General features: G+C 33.4%; 1 protein-coding gene and 1 long non-coding RNA gene across 6 annotated transcripts in view; one reads left to right on the forward strand and one right to left on the reverse strand.

The window, feature by feature from the left end:
- Positions 1–1891: 1891 nt before the first annotated feature.
- The window catches only part of LOC126738378 (histone-lysine N-methyltransferase 2B-like), a 43519-nt gene continuing 22856 nt past the window's right edge, over positions 1892–22554 (reverse strand). For 2 of the 5 annotated variants that reach the window (XM_050443681.1, XM_050443680.1), the window contains exons 10-12: positions 18455–18776; positions 16081–16349; positions 10873–11688 (exon numbers count right to left, since the gene is read on the reverse strand). In XM_050443681.1, the coding sequence (XP_050299638.1) occupies positions 11224–11688; positions 16081–16349; positions 18455–18776 (1056 nt within the window). In that variant the 3' untranslated portion in view covers positions 10873–11223. Of the gene's footprint in view, positions 3664–4961; positions 5034–5339; positions 5498–10872; positions 11689–16080; positions 16350–18454; positions 18777–22554 lie in introns of those variants that run through there. The other 3 variants (XR_007661314.1, XR_007661313.1, XM_050443683.1) reach the window with 3 other exon arrangements.
- Positions 16468–17404, forward strand: LOC126738379 (uncharacterized). The gene is made up of 2 exons (XR_007661315.1): positions 16468–16783; positions 16845–17404. It is a non-coding gene; the product is annotated as an uncharacterized LOC126738379 (long non-coding RNA).

Here is a 22554-nt window from a genome sequence, read left to right on the forward strand (position 1 = left end):
GCATATATTGCAGTTATTTAGTTCATATGCCTGCAATTCTTTTTCCTCTATTATAATAAATCCAAGGAGTATCTAACTATTTATACAGGATGTCAATGTGAATATTTCGTAAAATATAAAAGTTGTAATAATTGCCATAGAGGTTGGAAAAACTAGAACCACCATATTTTTGTCAAGATATGAGCCATCCTTAAGCACCTTTCACTCCAACATTTAAATTGAACCACCCCCTTTTGTTATAATTTAATTTAAGCATCTTTTTGAATAGTATTTATCTACACAAGAAAAATTGTTCCATTTACTACTCAATGACCGTTAATTGAATTGCCAAACGTGGATCTATAATATTGATTCTCTAGTTCCAACAACCTCTTTAAAACTTATTTTAAAATGCATTTTTTCAATTCAAATATTTTCTGAATTAAAGGTTGTCAAATTAATACCCATTGACATGACTCAATTTCTTATTCTTTTCTTAAAGAGAAATTCAGGTCCAGATTCTTTCGCAATAAAAAAAAGCTAGCAGAGCAAAAAAAAATTAAATGTTACTTACTGTAAATTGAGAACGTTTGTGCATAAAGAAATTGAGAAACAAACAACTGTGTAACAAATCTCATGGCATGTTTTATTATTTCTTCTCTAAAGGTTTTAAAATGTCATTAGATTAAAGAGAATATTAAACAAGTTGTATTTATAAAAAAATTATAAATACAACTTTAAATTAACACTATTATTTTTAAAATAACATTGATCTTGAAAACCGATAAAAACTATACATTTTATATAATATTGGTAATAAATTAAACCAGAATATACAGTTTATGAATAAATCGTAAAAATAGTGAATTAGAATAAATCCTTACATAGTAAATCAGGGCATAATAAAGTCATAATGAAGGCAGATGACAGTTACCGATTATCGGTACTTAAATTTTTCTGAAAGCTCCGATGCTTTAGCTAAATAAATGACAATAAATCAATTGTACAGGAGCAGAAGAAAATAACTAAAGATATAATAATATACCTAAACAATAATTATTTTTAAAGTGATATATTTACTGCAAAAATGAAATACATATAGGTCCTACCCTTCACAAACGAAATTTTTAAAAATTAAATTGTTAGAGTACATCTAAAAAAAAAACACACAAAATCAATCGCCCCCGCTGGGTTTTCTTAAAAGTACCCCATCGGCATTTTTGGAATCGGAGAGAAGAAATGCAGGGCATGGGAGGGGGACCGGACAGACTTGAACGACAGATGTTTTGGCAGATTACGTACCAACTCGGGGGCGATTCGGTTGGGTTTTCGTAAAGGCTTTAGACGGAGTATTAATCAATTAAAATTAAATTAAAATAGGTATTGTTTGCAACTTATTATAATCCGGTGTCTTTTGGAACATTCTAAGCATTATACGTGTTGATGTAAGAGTCCGGTGTTTGATTTATTGGCTCTGACGAACATTTATAAAACCAGTGGCATAATTTTTATTATTTAAAAAAAATTAGACTGTTTCTAACAAAATATATTATATAGTTTATTAAAAAATAGAAAAAAAGAGGAGCAGGGACAGTTAGTGCGTTTTGCTGATGACACAGCATCGTTTGTGACAGGCAAGACTTGGTTTGAAGCAACAAATAAGGGCCGAAACTGCACTTAAACTTATAAAAGACTGGTTTGATCAGCATTGTCTAACATTGAATGCCAGAAAGTTAGTTTTCCTGAACTTTTCAGCTGGCAAGACTAGTTCATCCCAAGTGACAACAAAGTCAAAAGTTCATCAGTATAAATGCCAAGATACTGAATGCAAGCACCTTGAAGTGATACTGGACTCGAACCTAAAATGGCAGGCACATGTATCAAACATACATCAAACATAATCCGGAAAAAATAATAATAATATATATTTATTTAGCAACATGTGCTATAATACATACATACAGTGTGCTATTATACATTCATAAGCAGAACATAATTATTAAAAATATACTTAACATACTTAAATTGCTAAACGTTGCATTCCACCTTACTTGCGAACTATCGGCAATCGATGATACTGTTGAGGTAGCAACTCGCAGTATATTTTTTTTTTTTTTTAACAATTAATTTACAAATTTTATCAGTTGCACAAGTTTATGAAGTTAAAAACTCTAAAAATTAGTGTATTAAACTACTTATATCTATACTGCACTATTGCATCTTGTCTAGGGGCTAGAGCCATTAATTATTACTTAAAAATACTTACTATAGATCATTCATAATAAAAATAAGATGTACTCTTGAATTCAATTATTTAAAGATGCAGAAGTGTCGACAGTAAACCAGATTTATATTAAGTCTATAGTAAGGTTTATCTTAAAAACAAAAATACATCTAAACTTGATAAATCATGGACCCTCAACATGGCAGTAGTGCCAAATGCAAGTGATGTAGTATATAAATTATTAAAATTTATTATATTATAAAAAATAGAATATATATTAAAGTAATTAGATACCCTTATACACACACAGAGCTATGCTCCATTGTGTATAATATATATTTGGTTTAAGATGTATTATTTGAATGCATAAAGGTCATGGCCTGGGACAATATAAGTATGGAAAAAGTATATGATAATAAATGTCTTTATTGATGAATATATATCAGATATGGCGAAAGTTTAACTTGAAAGTTATACTTATATTTTTTTCATTGCATTGAGAATGTTTGTTTCAAACTGTAGTGTTGAAAGATCATTTTCTGCCTTGACACATGTTTAAAATTATCATCGATCTTCATTGGAGATAAACAAGTTAAATGCTCTAGTGTTGTTGACAATGATCAGCTAAATTTGTTCCTTTCAATAGTTTATGCAGTTATCCCGTGATTTTGCAGGTGAAGAAAATGGGTTTCTCGATTTGGCTGTAATAATTTGAATAAAATAGATTCCGAGCAGTGTTTTTAGTAATGTTGGTAAAATATTCAGCAATATTATTGATTAAGCACTCACAAATTATTTAATTATAAGGGTAGCGTTTTTTTTCAAGGGTTTTAAAGATTTTTACAGGGCATACTTTTTACTTGATCTTCAGTAAGAGGTAGAGTGGACTGATCTTTACTACTTTTACGATAAAGATCGTAAAGTGAAATATTTGATTCACAATTTCAAGTATTTATTTCATATACATGCTCCTTTGAGGTCCATTAGAGTGCCAAAGCCGTATGCATTATGGTGGACTTATGCATAATGGGGGAAAGACACAAGGTTAAACTTAGATGTAAATTTCAGAAAATTTTGAAAACTATATAATCCCTCGAAATATTACTAAAGCCGCTATACCTACGTAGAGAAAAGTTGGCTTATTTACAATATTTGGTGGCGAAAACATTAACGTAAAGTTTGGTAAAAGTTAAGCGATCCTATTGTCTATCTTCGTAAAAGTACAATGAGTTTAATCCCTCCCTAGTTGTTAAATGTTAGAGAGATAAATAAGTCTTTTTGCAATGTATTTAAAAAATCAAACCAGTTTGATACTAAAATAACATAATAATAACACCTTGGATGGGCATTTCCTTCAACTCTGGAAAGAATCTCTCGTCACTTCGTTGCCTAAAAAATTTGATCTTGTCGGTTCTACAGATCTGAGGCCCGTGAGTCTGCTTCCTGTCATATCTAAAATTCTGGAAAGAAAAGTTCATGTTTAGGTCACTGATTATTTAAAAAAAATAAACAACTTAATTCCCTGTACATTAATTGGGCTTTAGAGCAAGTCGCAACACAACGACAGCACTCTGAATATCACCGATAATATTGCAAACCTTAGGCGAATGGCTGCAATATTGATTTTGTTCCACTACTCTAAAGCCTTTGAAATGATTGATCATAAGTTAATGTATGCTAAACTTTTTTCTGGATTTGATGAGATTGCAATGCTGTTTTTTAGGTCAGAGTTGGTAGTTGAGATGGATGGAAGAGTATCACAGTTTAGAAGTATTATTTCAGAGGTACCCCAAGGGCCATTCTTGGCCACTGTGTCTTCACACATTCAAGTAAAGTCCAGTGCAACGATATATTAGAATGGTCACCCGTCAAAACACCAGCATTTTACTTGTCAAACAATGTAAATAGAAGGTGGATGACATTGTTTGGCAGGTGGAATTCTGGTGTTTTGACGGGTGACCATTCTAATATATCGTTGCACTGGACTGTATGTGCTGATAATACACATTTGTTGTTATTTCAGTTTAATCCAGACTATCCTGCTAGTTAGATTTAAATTTACCTATAATTTTGCAATACATACTCAACCGAACACAATTTAAAGATCAATCCTGCACTGTTTTGGTCTGAAATTAGAATAAATGCAAATGATGTCAAATTGATACTTAACTGTGGTAGAAATTTAGGTTTATGTATAATAGATTTACAGCTTAATTTTGAGCAACACCTATTATGTCTACTTATGGTCTGCAATTTTGGTGGAAAAGTTGTGTATATCTATTAAGGCTATTACTGCTTAATGTACTAGTAGTTTTTGTTAATATTAAAGATGTCGCTTTTTGGTATTATAGGGGTGAGTTGGTTAAGTGGAAGAATGCTTGCCAATTGCACTCTTCTAGTGCATATAATTTAATTATATAATTTCTTTTTTTTTTTTGGAATTATGTGTACATAGAAAGACTTGAATGAAGACGTTTTCTTCACGTATACAGGGTGTTTCATTTAAATCCTAGCAGGTGAATAAGCTCTGTAAAGAAACTGAGAAAAACGGCTCTAAATTTGACCTTCTTGCAGAGAGAGGGGGTTGATTTTAAGGTCATTTTAACGTCAACGCCGTTGTCTTAAATGGAACTCCCATGCTGCATTTAGAAAGCGAAAATTTGACAGTGATATTTAATTTTTTCTTTGATGACTTTGATACGGTCAAATGCTTAAAGAACATCGTAAGTTAAATAATTTGAAAAAAAAAAACACTTACGGTCATACCATAGTCAACAGGCTGCGTGACGTCAGCCGAAGGTCCGTTGGCCATGGTTTCTCTCCGTCGCACCTAATAAAAATCCATATATCGTTATCTTTGTCTCGCTTTATTAAAGGGGAATTTCTTGTTTGTTTCGGCCAATTCAATTATAAAATCACTATGGCAGCCCTCTTGGCAAAAAAAACATGTTTAATTAGGTCACTATTAGTAGTAATCCATCCGCCATCTTGGATTTAATAGCGACGTCCGCCATATTAAATTTTTCTCTAAGATGGCTGCCACTGTCATTTTTACGACGATGAAAACGGTTTCAAAAATCAAATCGTAGAGGGAGGCGGTGTATAGATTTATGCAACTAAACCAAACACACAGTAGTACAAAAAAAGGTACTTTATTAAAAAAAGTCAATGCAATGTTGTATTTTCCACTTTAGACAAACCACTTACAATGTTCACATTAAACAGCCTTGAATTTACATAGCCGGCCCGCCGGAGGGTTCGTATATCATCACCTGCCTCTCCCACGATAAAAACCTTAAAAAAAAAATCAGTAATTACAATCCTGTCGATTTATAAAAAAAAAAAGAAAATTAATATAATAAATTGAATATTGCCTCAGTACGTCCCTGCCTAATGACTGTTGCCCCGAATACTAGGCAACCAACAACGCTCCGATTGTGACGGCGCGTATTGTCGGTTGCCTCACTCTCGCAGAATGTAATCGCTATAGGGTTTACCAGTGCCGGCTCGTCGCGATTTTAGAATAAATTAAAAATTTTTTAGTGGGAAATTAAGGAAAAATCACTTGGGTTCACTCTCACTTTTTTTTTTTTAATGAAATTTATGTTAGAATAAAGAAAAAAAGTCTAAAAACATGTTTCGTCATTGGTCAAGTTTTCTTTTGCCTTTTTCCATTAAATTTCTTTTTGTCTGATGATGTACTTTTTTAAGACAAAACCCGTACGCGGGAAACTATTTATTTTCATGCATTTATCATTTTTTCTGCTAGTGTTTGAGGGTATAATCTGGTAATCCGTTTGGTTGCCAAATTTTTACATTTTTTCCTAAATCTGCCAACGTTATCTTATTAGGGAAAAAACCTTGGTGTAAGTACATATTAGAAAAAACCAGCAAGCGCCCTGTATAGGGTGTCTCAAAATTCATTCGTTTTTTCTTCTGGGAAATCAAGTTACAGGATGCACCTCTTAGAAGGAAAATCCTGGAGAGTAATTTTTCTCGGCCACGCCCTAATTTTCCATCTTTGATAGATTTTTTCTGCCAAACTATGAACCAGAACTTCAAGGTCTTTTTGTTTATTATATAATATGATCCCAAGCAGTTCCACTTAAATCCAGACTTTTCGATGGAATTTTTATTCTAGGTACATATATATCTGATTTGTCATTACTCCGTTTAAAATTATTTCTATTTTCTTCCTGGATTCTTAGGATCCTCTTTTCAAAGTTTTTTCTTCCAGTTTTCTTTACGTATTCCAGGTATTTTAATTTTCTTCACTTTTTCAGGACAATTCAAGACAGTCACTTATTACATATCCCAGGATTCGAAAATAATTTTCAATTTATTACTTGGGAAATTTCAAAGTGATTTTTCAGAAATTTTAGGTACGTTCCTCAATGTTCCAAATCTTTAGATTGATTTTCAATTTTGTGCCAGGAATTTGAAGCTTTTCCGGGCTTTAGGGGCAATTTTAACTTTCAGTCCAGGCATTTTTATTCAAGTTCTTTTTGTTCTTATAAGTGTCTCTTTATGTCTTGCATACTATAGTACAGGTACTTAAATTGTATAATTTATAATCATACTGTATACAGGGTGTCCAAGATAAGAATCGTAAGCATGGGGATCTCGGTACCTGTTGGAGATACAGCTTCGATTAAATTAGGAAAAAGTTGTGCACTTTGAAGCGTATTTACATGCCGTTGAGAAACTTCAAAAATTTCTATGGCCTGCTGAGATATTTGGAAAAAAGGGAAATTTGCCAATATCGATTTTATTTTTTTCTGACTTTATTTTTAAAGATATCAAAAAACTATTGACACTTTTGAAGTAGTACGTGATGGCGCTTTTAAATTTTATATCCGACGTTTCGTTTCCGAGAAACCACCCTGTATCTGATTCCATTTTTTACTACAAATTCAACGATGTCACATTTTTTTTGTTAGTTAAAAGGAAAAATACAATTTTTCTTTTTTTTTTAAACATATTATTAAGTAGGCTTTGGAAACAAACGCTTTGACACTTTGACGTAAATACCTTTTACCCTGTCACATATTTTTTATTGTCGTTATTATTGCTAAAATTGTGTTATCTTCAAATATGCCTGGTGGTCATTATAGTTATGAAGAGAAGTTTGACATGCTGTCGTGCTACAAAAATACTGTAAATACAGCAGCAATGTATCTTAATAAATTTCCAGATAGAAAGCAACCATGTAAATCCATTTTCTTAGAGTTGGCTCGAAATTTAAAAGAATATGGTTCGCTTAAAAAGCCTGTTTTATCTCGAAAAAAGGAATCTCTTGAAGAAACTCAAAATAATGTTTTACAAGCAGTTATTGAAAACCCCGAGATATCAACCAGACAAATTGAAAAAAATGTAGTAGTGGCCAAAGCTACAGCTCAGTTTATTTTACGTAAAAACAGATATCACCCCTACAAATTTAGAATTTGCCAAGGACTTAAACCTGGGGATGTCGAACGACGTCGGCATTTTTGTGAGTGGTATACACGTGCCTGTGAAGAGGATTTTAATTTTCCATCAAAAATAATATGGTCCGACGAAAGTATGGTCACTAACAATGGTATCTTTAACCGCCGCAATAGTCATTACTGGGTCCAACAAAATCCGCGTGTTAAGAAAATATCTAGACATCAACAACGTTTTGGATTTAATATGTGGTGTGGAATTTCAGGAACCAAAATACTAGGTCCATTTATTTACCATTATTCATTAACAGCAGAACGATATCTTAATTTATTGGAAAATGATTTAGAAGACTGCTTAGATGATTTACCTCTGGCACAAGTCAATAGCTGTTGGTTTCAACAAGACGGGGCTCCTGCACATAATTCTTGGCAAGTTCGACAGTACCTTTCGCAGCGTTTTCCTGAAAAGTGGATTGGAACCTCCAGTGAAGTGTCTTGGCCAGCGCGATCCCCGGACTTAACCCCTTTGGACTTCTTCCTTTGGGGATTTATTAAAAACCGAGTCTATCAACATTCTTTTGGAACTGAGCAGGAGTTACGAGAATGTGAGACGGCCGCTTTTCAAAGTATTACGCCAGAGTTATTGCGTGATGTTTTAACTGCTACTGTAAGAAGATCATACTTATGTCTAGAAAATAACGGAAACCTGTTTGAACACCTGTTTTAAATTAAATTTATAAAATGCGTTAATTTATTTGCTTTTTTCGTTATTTTTAAAATGTATTCATTATTTGTTGCATATCGTTAGAAAAATCATAAAACATTTGTCTATTACTGGTTACATTTTTTTATTTATAAGTAGTACAATGTACAATGCAAGTCAATGCTTCATTTAGCTTCATCACTCTCTAAATAGATATTAAGAAAAATGTGACAGACTCGGTAACAGGTATTTACATACGTCAAAGCATTTGTTTCCAAAGCTTACTTAAAAAATATGCAAAAAAAATAGAAAATTTGCATTTTTCCTTTCAACTAACGAAAAAAATGTGACATGTGATACATCATTGAATTTGTAATAAAAAATGGAATCAGATACAGGGTGTACTTTCTTTTCGCGCCATATAAAAAAATAAAGTTGATGATGGTTTCTCGAAAAAGAAACGTCGGATATAAAATTCAAAAGCGCCATCACGTACTACTTCAAAAGTGTCAATAGTTTTTTGATATCTTTTAAAATAATGCCAGGAAAAAATAAAATCGATATTGGCAAATTTCCCTTTTTTCCAAATATCTCAGCAAGTCATGGAAATTTTTGATGTTTCTCAACGGCATGTAAATACGCTTCAAAGTGCACAACTTTTTCCTAATTTAACCGAAGCTGTATCTCCAACAGGTACCGAGATCCCCATGCTTACGATCCTTATCTTGGACACCCTGTATCGTTATGTATTTGGAATAAGCAAGTTGGGTAAATAGGTTATTATGTACATATGTTATAAACAGTGCTTTGTATAAGCAATTGGGATATACAAGGGCATCATTTTTAGTTAGGAAATATAATTACTTTTCAGATGTTTTATTATTTATACTGTCTCTAAATCCCAGCATATTACAACACATGTTAAATATCTTCTTCGATTTTTGCTGGAATACTTTATATCTAGGAGAGGCTTCTGAAATTCGAGACTTCCATTTAAAATTTTATTCCAGGTTAGTTGAGTTTTGGTGTGTAATTCCTTTTCTTATATTTTTTTCAGGAATTTAAGGTAAAATCCAAATTTTCTGGATTAATTTTCAATTTTCTTTCAGGAATTTAAAATAACATTTTAAGGTTCTTATTTGATTTTCCCTGGAATACCTCATCTCTGTAAGAGAGAATTTGAAATTCCAGATTTTTTTGAAGGTAGATTTCAGGAATCTGGAATTTCTTCTGGATATTTACAGCTAATTTCACATTATCTATCTGTTTTCATAATTGCTATCTGTATAACTTGGTATATTTTTATAATTGCAACTTAAATTGAATAGCCTTATGCTAGACTATGGCATAATGACTACATTTTGGTAATGAGGAAATTATTTATTTATGTCAATTGATTCTGTATTGTTAAAACGGTATTTTCTTATTTATTCCAGGATGTTGAGATAAATTTCAATTTTATTCCAGGCATTAAAACCCATCTCTCATTTGGACTGAATATTTACATTTACTGCTGATATAATCCAGCTTTTAAGAGTGACATTCATTTCTATTCCAGGCGTTTGAAGTACTCTTTCTTCCTGTATTATCAACCCCAGAATTTTATTTCATGCATTTGAAGCGTTTTTCTTTCCGTAAGTGTTTCTTTAAGTCTTCCAAACATCTTAATTTTCTTCTTTGATTTTTTCTGGAACATTTTATCTCTACGAGGAACCATTACAATTCCAGCCTTTTTGAAGTAATTTATAATATCATTCCAGGAATTAAAAGGCATTTTTTAGATGTCTAAACTTTTTGAAGTTATTCCCAATTTTATTCCAGGAATCTGAAGTTGCTTCTGGATGTTTGATGCCATGTGAATTTATCCTGAAGTGTTCAAGATCGTTATTTTTTATTTATTCCGGGATTTTGAAATAACTTTCAGTGTTTTTTCAGGTCATTTTTGGCATGAGATGCCTTTTCTTATATTTAAGGGGAATTTCCAAGTGATTTTTTATATTTTTTAGAGTTTTAGGGTTATTTCCTAAATGATCCACATCTTTGGAGTAATTTTAATTTTTATTCCAATTGAAGTGTTTTTTTTTCATCTAGACATTTTAACATTTTTCTATTTGGTACACCTTATCCCTATGAAATACCAGACTCCTTGAAGTAATTTATCATTTTATTCTAGGAATCTAAGTTAGTTTCCTACTAACAGTTTTCAGTTAATGAAACCTTCTCTGGGTCTTTCTAGATTTTTGAATATGTAACTTCTTAAATTTTCCAGGAAATTTCTTCCTTAGTATTCACTCTCCCTTACATGCCCTGGGAATTTTACTGATCAAATTAAGGATTAGGGTGTAAATCTGGCAACGACGCCTCCCTCCCACTCTAGTGCCCCGTTGCCAAATTTTCCCCTAAAAGGAGATATGGAGGTTAATATAAAAAAAAAGTGGGAGCGAATGCCAAAATAGCGAGCGAACACATACGGGATAAGCAAAATTAAAAAATAAAACAAACCCAGTAATTTTTCGTAAGTACGCGTGAATAAAACCACGTAGTCTTAATGCAGCAACGTTATTATGACTTATACATCATGTATGTAATGTACCACTACGCCATCTATCGAAGGCAAACAACTATTAAATAAAAATCAATTACAACATTCATATTATTGATCTGATAATAACTATGCTAACTTAACCCTACAAAATAGTATGTTACAATTCTAAAAAGTGTAAATCTGGTCCGGTCCTGGACGCCGGATTTCCGGGCTGAAAACGACCTATAACCGCTTAAAATAGTTGAAAAACTACGCAATGAACGCATCAATCATATTGATGATGATCAACAATTATCTTCGTAAATGCAAACCAAGTCATAAATAGCGAAAAAAAAAAAACAAACGTTCATCAGAAAGCCCCTCTGAACCCGCCCCTGAAATTACCTCCTCTGCCTCTAAACGGTGGGGGCGGCGGTCCACCTGCACCGCCTCCCATTCCGCGTCTGCCTCCTCCACGTCCTCCACGGCCGCGATCCTTCCATGGACCTCTACCCCAACTACCGCCCCCCCTAAACCCACCTCGCATATTAATCCCATTATTATTCATTTTATTATGATTATGATTGAAACCGCCCCCGCCCCCTCGGAAACTATTATTGGGCGGGCCGAAATTGTGGGGCGGCCCGCCGAAGTCGTCGTGCAAGTACGGATTGTCGTCGTCGTTATTAAAGGCGGGGGGGCGGCCGCCCGTCCAGTGGGGCGGCGGACCGCCTCGGTTGTCCCAATGGGGCGGCCCGCCCGCGGGCGGTGGTATCGGGGGCGGCGCGTGGGGTTGATGGCCGATGCGGGGCGGCGGTCCGGGTGGCTGATTCATCTACAAATTATATCGAATTAAATATGCTTTATTGATTGACACGTGACGTAATATGTTGTTGACAAAGTTGAATTAAATATAGACCCAGATAGCACACAGTTTGTCCAATGGATATCCAAAATTAGTCCAATTATTATTATTATTAGTCCAAGTACCAAGAATAAATATTTATTGGAGAGCTAATTTTCGACATCCAAAATTCATTGGATAGGATATCCATTCGTATTATTATTGTCCAATATGGATTTCTAAAAAAGCATTAAAATGGCTTTTGCAAAGGTTGATTTACTTTACATTATTTTCAAACGGCGATCGAGGGCTGTTTATATTTTTTGAAGAAATTTTCGAGCAGAAAACAGAAAAATTAAATAAATTATCTTGTTTCGTGATTAATAAACCTCCATTGAGCTGTAGTAGTTCTTTCTTCACCAAAGGTAAAATAATCGTTACTTGTCATGTCAAAGATCCAGTATCAAAAAGATAAGGAAACTATTTATTTAATATGTTTTAAATATTCAGATACTTGAAATAGTTTTGTTTCTTAAAAAAATCCATTTAGTAATGATGGTAGTAGTATACGGGGTGATTGATGGTACCTTAGACGTTTACGGAGAACAAAAAATAGTTTTAGCTAGCGATCTAACGATTAAAAATATTTTTAGCGATGCAGCGTTATCGCTTATACCAAGAAATAGTAGCAACTTTGTTATTTTAAATGAAATACCCTGTATATTATTTTATTTTCTGATCCGCTATCGCTTTATGATTGTTTTTGTATAAGGTGTTTCTATACCTATTTTTAGTGGTTTTCGAGAAATTAATTATTTTCTTTATTTTTTGACAAAAACATAGCTCCAAATAAATTTTTATTTCTACGGCACTGAAACGCGTAGAAAATTGAAATCATGAGCGTAATTTACGGAAGTATTGTACACTAGGCTGCACTATAAAAAATTGTTCTACATTATACGCGGTTGGTCAAAATTAGTGATTTTACCGCTAGATACAAAAATTGTGAATAATGCATTTTTTTAAACGGAACAACCTGTATATTATAACATATTCTAAAAGGAAATTGAAATCCCTTTCTAACGGGGTATCATGTTCCTATATCTAAATAGTTCAGATTCTGAAATACAAGCAAGTTTCTATAAAAATCGGAATGTTTTGACATATTTGCTTTAGGTGGCCATGAAAAGTCATGCCCAAACAATAATAATAATAATAATACTTCTTTATTTGCTCATATACATCCAACAGCTTAGCATCGTCAAAAAGTATAGACTGTCAAACGCCAATAATACAGTGCATAAAGGGAGACATTAATGTATCAGAGTTTTACCTACATAGCATAGCAAACAAAAAACTTACATTTTGTTCACAATTAAAAGGCATCTAAAATTTTAGACAGGTATGAAAGTATAATATTCGATAAATTTTGATAGACGTAGTAGGATAAGAAATTCGGAAATTAAAAGTTGCTGTGCAACAAATAAAATACTTTTGACTGAAGCAAACAAACAGAGAAAATTAGAATTTGCCCATCAATATGCACACTAAAACAACATATAGGAAACGGTAATATTTTCTGGTGAAAAAACCTTTCAATCGTGCAATAATGGCAAAATCCGCGTTTACAGGCCTTTTAATACCAAATATGATGAAAGATATACACATAAGACTAATCAAAGTGAACGTTTTAGTATAGATGTCTGGGTCTGGATTAGTTTTAGAGGACCAGGCGTTTGTCAAATAGTGCAAGGAAGGCTTAAGGCCTTAGGATATTGCAATATCCTGAACAATGTTATGATGCCATCAGTTGGTGTTGTCTATGGGCAAAATTTTATCTTCCAACATGATAATGCAGCAGTTTCTTGGCCTCCTAGGTCACCCGATTTAACGTCGCTAGATTTTTTCCTGTGGGGAAATGTAAAGTTTTTGGTCTACGAAACTCCAATTGAAACAGAACAATATTTAATTGGACGAATTCTAGCAGCACTTGAATCATTCAAAACAAATATCCGAAGTCCGCCGAAATCATGTGCGACATTTCAATCGATGTATTCAGGTTGGAGGAAGACATTTTGAACTTTTATTATGATAATACATTTACAAAAGGCAAAAATTAAATGTATTAAATCCTATTTAGGTGATTTATCGTCTTTTGAAATTTTAAAGCGTCTCAAAGGTTCTCTCTACTCAAAGGTTTTCTACCGTTACACTGAATAATCCCTACAAGTTTGATCCCATTGTTCTGAAACACCCTGTATAGACGAAAAACGAATTTAAATTTTACCGTGGCCCTCGAAAAGCCCTGATATCAACCCAATTGAAAACGTTTGGGGTAAAATGGCAAAATATATGTATAAAGGTAACTTTAGGTCTAGAAATCAGAATGAATTACGCCTAAAGATAGATGGCGCATGGGACCAAATAACCGAAGAATATACCAGAAACTTAATTTTAAGTAGGTCACGACGTTTGCAAGCTGTAATTGATAACGACGGTGCGCTTACTGAGTATTTATAATTTTTTATTCCATATTATCAAAAAAGATATTTAGTTAGCTTTGGTTTATTTATAAAATGTGTTTCAAATAAAAATAAATATCGAAAAATAAATAAAAATGTTTTGTATCAATATTATTATTTAAATATGTAATTATTAAGACTCCAAAAATTCATAATGCGTAAATATGCATACCATACCGAAGAAATGCGATTTACTATAATAAACTAGGAGACAATTCCCTATCTAAATTTCAATGTCCCAGTTTTTTTTCGGCACGATGGTACTTCGGCCAAAAGTAGATAGACAAAGTATTATTTTCATATAATTGTTTTGATTGAAGATTTACCCACAGGTCCCCTAGATTTTAAATTATTGTTATTTGTAAGGTGGTCTATAAAAAGATGCCAATAAATTTCAGTTAAATATTTTGCTTGCTATCAGATAAAGCAATAATATAAATATACCTGGTCAAAAGTAGATAGACAAAAACAATTTTGGAATTATTTTTTTGTCTAGATATTTATAAAATAAAATTAGTATAGTATTGCTTCTTTTTAACTCAAGGTGCAACATGCGCGGGTGATCGTCAAACTGATATTGCTCGTAGATTTGATGTTAAAAGAAAAGCTGTTCGGGCAAATATCAAAAGATATGAAAGGACAGGATCATTAGAGCCAAAAAATAAATCTGGTCGACCAAAAAAATGGACCTTAGAGCTGTACGCAAATTAAAACAAATTAGCCAGAATAACCCTTTCATGACTTCTCATCAAATTCAGATAGAATTACAGGCTCTAGGGATTTGTAATGTATCCTCAAGGACTGTAAGACGAGGGTTGGTAGAAGAGAATCTATTTGCACGTAGGCCAGCAAAAAAAACCATTGCTTTCAAAAAAGAATCGCTTAGCCCGATTGGAATTTGCCCGTCAGCATATACACTGGACAAAGCATGAATGGAAACGTGTTTGCTGCAGCGACGAATCGAAGTTTAATTTGTTTAATTCCGATGGAATTCAATATGTTAGACGTCCTTCTGGCCAGGGTTTGAATCCCAAGTACACAAAACCCACAGTTAATCATTGAGGTGGATCAGTGATGGTTTAGGGTTGCTTCTCAGGTTATGGAACGGGCCCGTTACATCGCATAGAGCGCATAATGGACAGGTTTATATACAGGGATTTTCTCAGAGATGTTATGTTGCCCTATGTCGAAGACAATTTACCATTGAGATTCCAATTCCAGCAAGATAATGACCCGAAGCATTCCTCCAAAATTATGAAGCAATTTTTCGAAGAAGAAAAATTACAAGTTTTAAAATAGCCATCTCAGTCACCCGATTTTAATCCCATCGATAATTTATGGATTGTAGATCGTGATATTAGGAATACAAACTATTCAAATAAAGGTGAATGATTCGAACGGTTGCACGAGAAATGGAAAAATATTGGTTTTAAACTCATAGACAATCTTATTGAATCAATGCCACGTAGATGTCAGGCTGTAATAGACAATAATATGTATTGTACAAAATACTAATATTGTAGATGGTTTAGTTTGCAATTAAAAAAAAATACTTCGAAAAAAAAAAGAGTATTGGTTATTTTTTAAATTTGTCTATCTCTTTTTGTCCAGCGTATAATTAGTTATTTCTTATTATTTACCAAATTAGGTGATTGTTTCTAAAGAATGTTTTATTATTTTTATACATATTTATGTTGCCCATAATATACTTAAATATCTTTATTATAGAATTTTTATTTCCTTTGATTTTTTTAAAAAACCATTTGTCTATCTACTTTTGGCCATTACTGTATGTAACTCTTTCTTTTAAACCATTTTCACGAATTCCAAAGTTACTCGTACCACCCACCATCGTACTTACCGACATATATCCCTGAGAGGCCATCCGGGGCGGCGGGGGCGGAAACCCGGCCATTCCGAAGGTCACGGGGGGCGGCGGCGGCGGCGGCCCCATAAACTGCCCCGATCGTTTCCGATTGTCCGCCTCGGGTTCGTTCGGCCCCTCCGCTTCCTCCGACAAATTACTAAACTCGTTCAAGTCGTGCGATATTTCGTCGAGGAATTGGTTGGCGTCGACGTCGTCCAGGAGGTCAGGAAGTGGGGGCGGCGGTTCCAAACTGTACACGCTGCCTGAGAACGTCAATTATTTGGCATCAAATACATTTTTATTCATCACAATTTATACCTATTATATACCTTAAGGTAATAGATTTTAATTAAATGTGACAAATAAAGGACAAGTTCGCGATTATAAAAGAGCCGATTCGATTACTCTGTAGAAGCTACGTAGTTATGTGGTGCAGCCCAAATTAAATACTAATTGAATCCTAATGACAATAATAGGGGAGCGGGGGGAATAGGAGCCAGCGGGTAATGGGAGCCACCTCGTTATTTACGCCATGATGTGCGTAATGTAATTTTGGAACGCAGCTAACATTTACCCTTGATGCTTTCAAACTACTTTGAACGGTTACATCTAAATCAGTTCACTTTCGGCAGTCTTCCGACACGTTTGTCGGTATTCGCAAATTATACTCTAAAGACACGCAATACGAAAATTGAAGGTAAGTTTTGAATTATGAGTTATTATGCTTTCTCCTTTAGTTGTATTGGTTGTATACGCAGATGAGACAGGTCTGCTCTACAAAATGCTTCCAGACACGACACTGAAATTTAAAGGCGAAAAGTGCAAAGAAGGGAAAATGTGCAAAGTAAGAATTACTCTTTTTGTTGCTGCCAATATGTCTGGGTGAGAAAAACGTAAGTTGATTGTTATTGGAAAATCAAAAAACACTCGTTGTTTTAAAAATGTTAAGACATTACCTGTTTCCTACATGTCTAACAAAAAAGCCTGGATGACTTTGGACTTGTTTATTAAGATGGACAAAGAAGAATTTAATCCACCATCTATTGAAGAAGCTTTACGAGCAGTGAAGACCCTAAACAGTTTTGTACCATACAATAATGCGAGTGACGAAGAACTTTTAGACACAAATTATTGAGAAAAAAATTGAATCAATTTACTTTAACTGGCGTTGCAAAAAACAAACAAAGATAACAGATTTTTTACTAAATTAACTATATAATTTTTTTTATATGTACATACATACAAATGTATTTTATGTACTATGTAGGTTTACCTTTCGTTACCTACTGTAACAGTGTAAATTTAGTTTTTTTTTAAATTGGATTTTTATTTTTGGTTTTTTGCTTTGTATGTATCTATGTATTTTCAGGGTTTTGTAAAATTAAAAAATATTTATAACCATCATAATCATGTAAGTACATAGTCTTATTTGAAAAAAAAAAGACGTAGTGTATGTAGGTCCTTTAATAACGACGGCCGTTTATAACGACCCATGTTCAGTAGTCCCTTCGCCGTCGTTATATCCGACTTTCCTGTAATTTGTAACATTGATTTATGTGTTAGTATTATCTGGCTTATTTCATTTTTGTAAAATTGGTGGATACCGTTTATAAATAAATAAATAGACCCTCTTTAAAAGCCATGGCAGGGAGGTGAATTAAAAACAGTTGCTATTTTTGACTGTCTCAAATCACAAATACATCTCACTTTAAACCGACCGAAAAACTGCAAAATTTCAATATAAACCTCCACGAAAAATTAGCAAATATTACCTACTAATAAAAATCTAAATTTAAGACTATTAAAGCTTCAATTTATTTGAAGTCCTTGTTACATTACTAAGCCTAAATTTGAATGTGACAATATTAGTTCGAGACTTTTGACCAAACTTGTAAAAAAATTTGTGGGGAGGTTTTTTCTGCCCCAATCACTTGTAGCGCTCTCCTATGTAAGGAGAGACCTTACTTAGAAATTTAAGGTTTTAAGAAGAACTGCTCCACCATGGGGGCAGATTACTGCTTCACTCAACCGCCTTCAATTTCTGCAGCGGTTTTTTGATGTAAAGTTTATTTAATTCAAGAGAAAACAACAAAGTTCAATTTTGATTTGCTGCGAGCTTCCATCTTACAACTGAACGGAGACGATACCGGATGAGACGGCTCAAAGGCGACTCGTTGAGAGGTGACGAGCGACTGACACAAAGACGCCGCGCGGGTGGCGGTTATTTATAGAACATGAAAAGGCTGGTAGCGGCATGGTAGAAAAGCGACGTTGCCGCGGATTAACTTATTTTAAATTGTGTTGAATTTACAGTTTTTATCCGTTGTAGAATTACAACAAAATTAACTCAATAAATTCAACTATTTACCATCTAAATCGTTTCCGATTTGCTCGACGTCCTCGCTAATGTCCATGTCGACGTCGTCGACGTCATCGTCGCTCCTCTTGGAGGGGTCGCCGCAACGCAGGCGCGGATCGCCGGGCGCCCCGGGGGCGGGCAAAGGCGGCGGGGGCGGCGGTCGCCGTTTCGTCGGCGACTTGACGCCCGGGAGAGGCGGCGGCGGTGGGGGCGGAGGCGGCGCCTCCAACCCCGCGAACTGTAGACGGTAGTCTTGGTCGACGGCCGGCAGGGGCGGCGGCGGTGACGGTTCTTTGGGCGGCACTATTGGCGGCGCCGCTTGCCGATAGTCCTTGGCAAAAGTTTGTTTTGAATATAAACGAGCGAAAGAGCAGAGATGTTTAAGGCGAAACAAAAGATACGAATTTACTAGAAACGACTTTAGGTGTACTGAAATAAATAACATTTATTTAAATCATAGACTTATAACCAAGGATATAGATTTAACATGTTTACATAAAACGAAATCATACACGCATATACAGGGTGTGCCAACAAGGTGTATGGCTAAGATAGCGCCTTAACTATATGAGGTAGAGCAAAAAGTTCTACAGCAAAGTTGTAGGGTTGACAAAAACCTACGAACTAAAAATATTTTTATGTGTACTGGGTGTGTCACAAAAAAGTTACTATAAAATATGATTTTTTTTAAATGGTACGCCCTGTATATTATGGTACAAAAATGTGAGGCAAAAAGAGTACTTTACTTTCGTATAACGTTTTTAAAATTTCCGTGCGGCGTTGCGACGTAATTAATTTTTTTATGTTATTTTTTGGCTTTTAGAGGGTTCGTTTAAAAAATCATAATTAACTTAAAATTTATTCTGCGCCTATGAAACTTGTACCACAGTTAGTCTAGCGTACCTCCTCTAGGCTGACTATGACAATTTGTAATTTTTTAATATAGGGTGTCTTTAAAGAACTTTCAAACTTGCTAAAATTAAATACACAATATCTAAAATTTTTCAAATGGAACACCCTGTATATTTTTATCTAATTAAGTCTGTCTCTCAAATACCTTAATTTTTTATGTAAAATGTCCTATAGCTAAACCAAGTACTTTTTGAGATATTTTAACTTTTCTGTAAAATACTATGCATAAAACGAACGATACAATTATTATTATTATTATTATTACATATTTGAAAAATTAACCAACACAATTATTCACCTAAACTGCTAAAAAAAAACAGCAAAATTAAATTACATACTAGGTAGGTACTTACGTATTTTTGCATAAAAGTATTCATTCATAAATAAGAAAAACAGAATTAAACGCATCGAGTTTGCTCAAAGACATTTAGACAAAAATATAGAGGATTGGAAAAATGTGATCAGACGAAACAAAAATTGAATTGAAATTAATCAAACCAGATGTATTTAAAGGAATTTATTTTTAAAAGCTTCAGTGCTAATTGTCAGTTAAGTCCAGAAGTTTTCCATGGTGGGAACACATTAAACACACAAAGGAACGTAGTACATTTAAAAACACTCGAGACTGTACAGAACACTAAACAGAACGAACAGTATTTAAAAAGGGGTGCATTCATGTTTTGTTTACATTTTATTGTTTTTTTTTACAATAAAATGTAAACAAAACATGCATGACACTAACGTGCATCCCTTTTTAAATACTGTTCATCCTGTTTAGTGTTCTGTACAGTCTAAGTTTTTAAATGTACTACGTTCCTTAGATTAATTTTGATACTATCAGATGTGTTGCCACCATGGAAAACTTCTGGACTTAACTGACAATTAGCACTGAAGCTTTTAAAAATAAATTGCTTTGAATACATGTAGTTTGATTAATTTGTATTATCCTTCGAGCAACACAGCCACTTCCCTCTTCTAAAAATTGAATTGTTTGGTAAATCGAAGAAAACTTTAGTGTATAGAAAGCGCGGGGAAGCTTACAGTCTCAAAAACCTAATCCCTACGGAGGTGGTTCTGTTCTCCTATGGGGATGTATGTTATGGCATGGAGTGGGTCAGCTCCATTTTATGGTTCGGTTTATTTATATGGATATATTAAAGAAAAATTTAAAGCAAAGTGCGCAGAAAATGGGAATTGGCAACGATTACATATTTCAGCAAGACAACGACCCGAAGCACACCGCGCGGGTCTTAAAGAATGGTTATTGTATCATGTACCCAAAGTATTGGAAACTCCACCCCAATCACCAGACATCAACCCCATTGAACATCTGTGGTCTGAACTGAAGGAAAGAGTAAAAAACATAAAATATCAAACGACGAGGAATTAAAAGAAAAATGTCAAGAAGAGTGGTCCAATATTGAAATAGATTTTACCAAGAATCTCGTAGAATCGATGCTTAAAAAGAAATTAACAAATCAAAAGGATATCCCACCCGTTATTAGTTTTTAAATATTTGTTGGATTTTCAAAAATATATTTTAGTTGACGAATAAATTTTCTCCTTTGCTTTTTCAGAATTTGTGTATTTTTTAATAGTTATTAATATTAAACCTTGTGTTACTAATTTAGGCATACAACTAACTGTGTATATGTTTATAATATAGTTCAAGAATCCAAGAATCTTTTAATTCAATTTTTACAAAAAAAATTAAGGGAGCAGGGAAGTGGAACGTACTAAGGGAATTTGCTTTAAATTACTCATAATGACCGAACTAAAAAAAAATTGCGACTAAAAGTAGTTATTGTAACTCATATAATATGGATCAATTATCCAATTGGTATGGCAATACCAATTTAAAATCAATTTGTGGACAGGGATTATTAATGGTGAAATTATAAGACCGTTTCAGTTGCCGCAAAATCTCAATGCTGAATATTATCTCCATTTTTTGCAAAATATTCTCCTCATCCTTTTGGAAAATGTTCCTTTAGACATTCGCAGAAATATGTGGCTGCATCACGACGGATGTCCTGCGCACTACGGTGTGCAAGTTAGAAATTTTTTAAATGAATCCTACCCTATCGGACGTCTAGGACCTATACTGTGGCCCCCACGGTCACCTGACCTAAATCCTCTTGATTTTTTTTATTGGGGATGCCTCAAAGAAATTGTATACAGGAAACGAAGCCACCGTAATATAGAAAGCCAGAAACATCATCTCTAGCAGCTACGTCACGTCGAACGTCTATTGCCCGAACGACTCGACTTCCTCCCTTCCTCGCCCGGCCCGGCATTAGGTATGCATCTATACGGGCACGGGGTATTAGACGAAATCATGCAAAATCGAGCGCTCGTTTTCCTGTACAATAATAATAATTAATTAAAGTTTTATTTAGATTTTTGAATAGAATTACCGCAAAGGTGAGATTAAATTATTAAATATTTATTTTTTTTTTAAGAGTTTTGTATTTATGTTTTAATTTATTATAAATATATATTTCGGGAGGTATTAAGAGCTTGTATGGGTTATTTGCCTTATATTTATACCTTGTTAAAGAATGTTATATTTTTATATGATATTTTTGTTTTAATAAAAAAATATGATTTTATGTATTTTGTACTACTACCAGCACACTATCAGTTTTAAACAATTATTTCGTATTTCATTAAAATTGTTTTAAACAATCTTACATTATATTATATTTATTATTTTCCTAAGAGTTTTGTATTTATGTTTCAATTTATTCTATTCTATATATGTGCATACATGTAATATACTTTGGTAGCTATTAAAAACTTGTATAGGTTATTTGTCTTATATTTATAGCTTGTTGAAGTATTTTAGATTTTTTTTATGTTGTTTTGTTTTAATAAAAAATATTATTTTGTTTCTTTTGTACTACTACCAACTATCTATCCATTTTATTAAATAATTATTTAGTATTTTATTAAATTTGTTTTAAACCATCTTACAGTGGCTATATTTATTATTTTTTTAAGAGTTTTGTATTAGTTTTAATTAATAGTTATAAATATATATATATATGTTTCAGTAGTTATTAAAAACTATTGTATCATATAGGCCTTATTTGCCTTATATTTATAACTCATTAAAGAATTTGTCGATTTTTATATCATTTTTGTTTTAATACAGGATATGTTTTTATTATTTGTACTTCTTTCTACTAACACAC

Source organism: Anthonomus grandis, chromosome 7 (assembly GCF_022605725.1).
Source record: "Anthonomus grandis grandis chromosome 7, icAntGran1.3, whole genome shotgun sequence".
Lineage (NCBI taxonomy): Eukaryota > Metazoa > Arthropoda > Insecta > Coleoptera > Curculionidae > Anthonomus > Anthonomus grandis.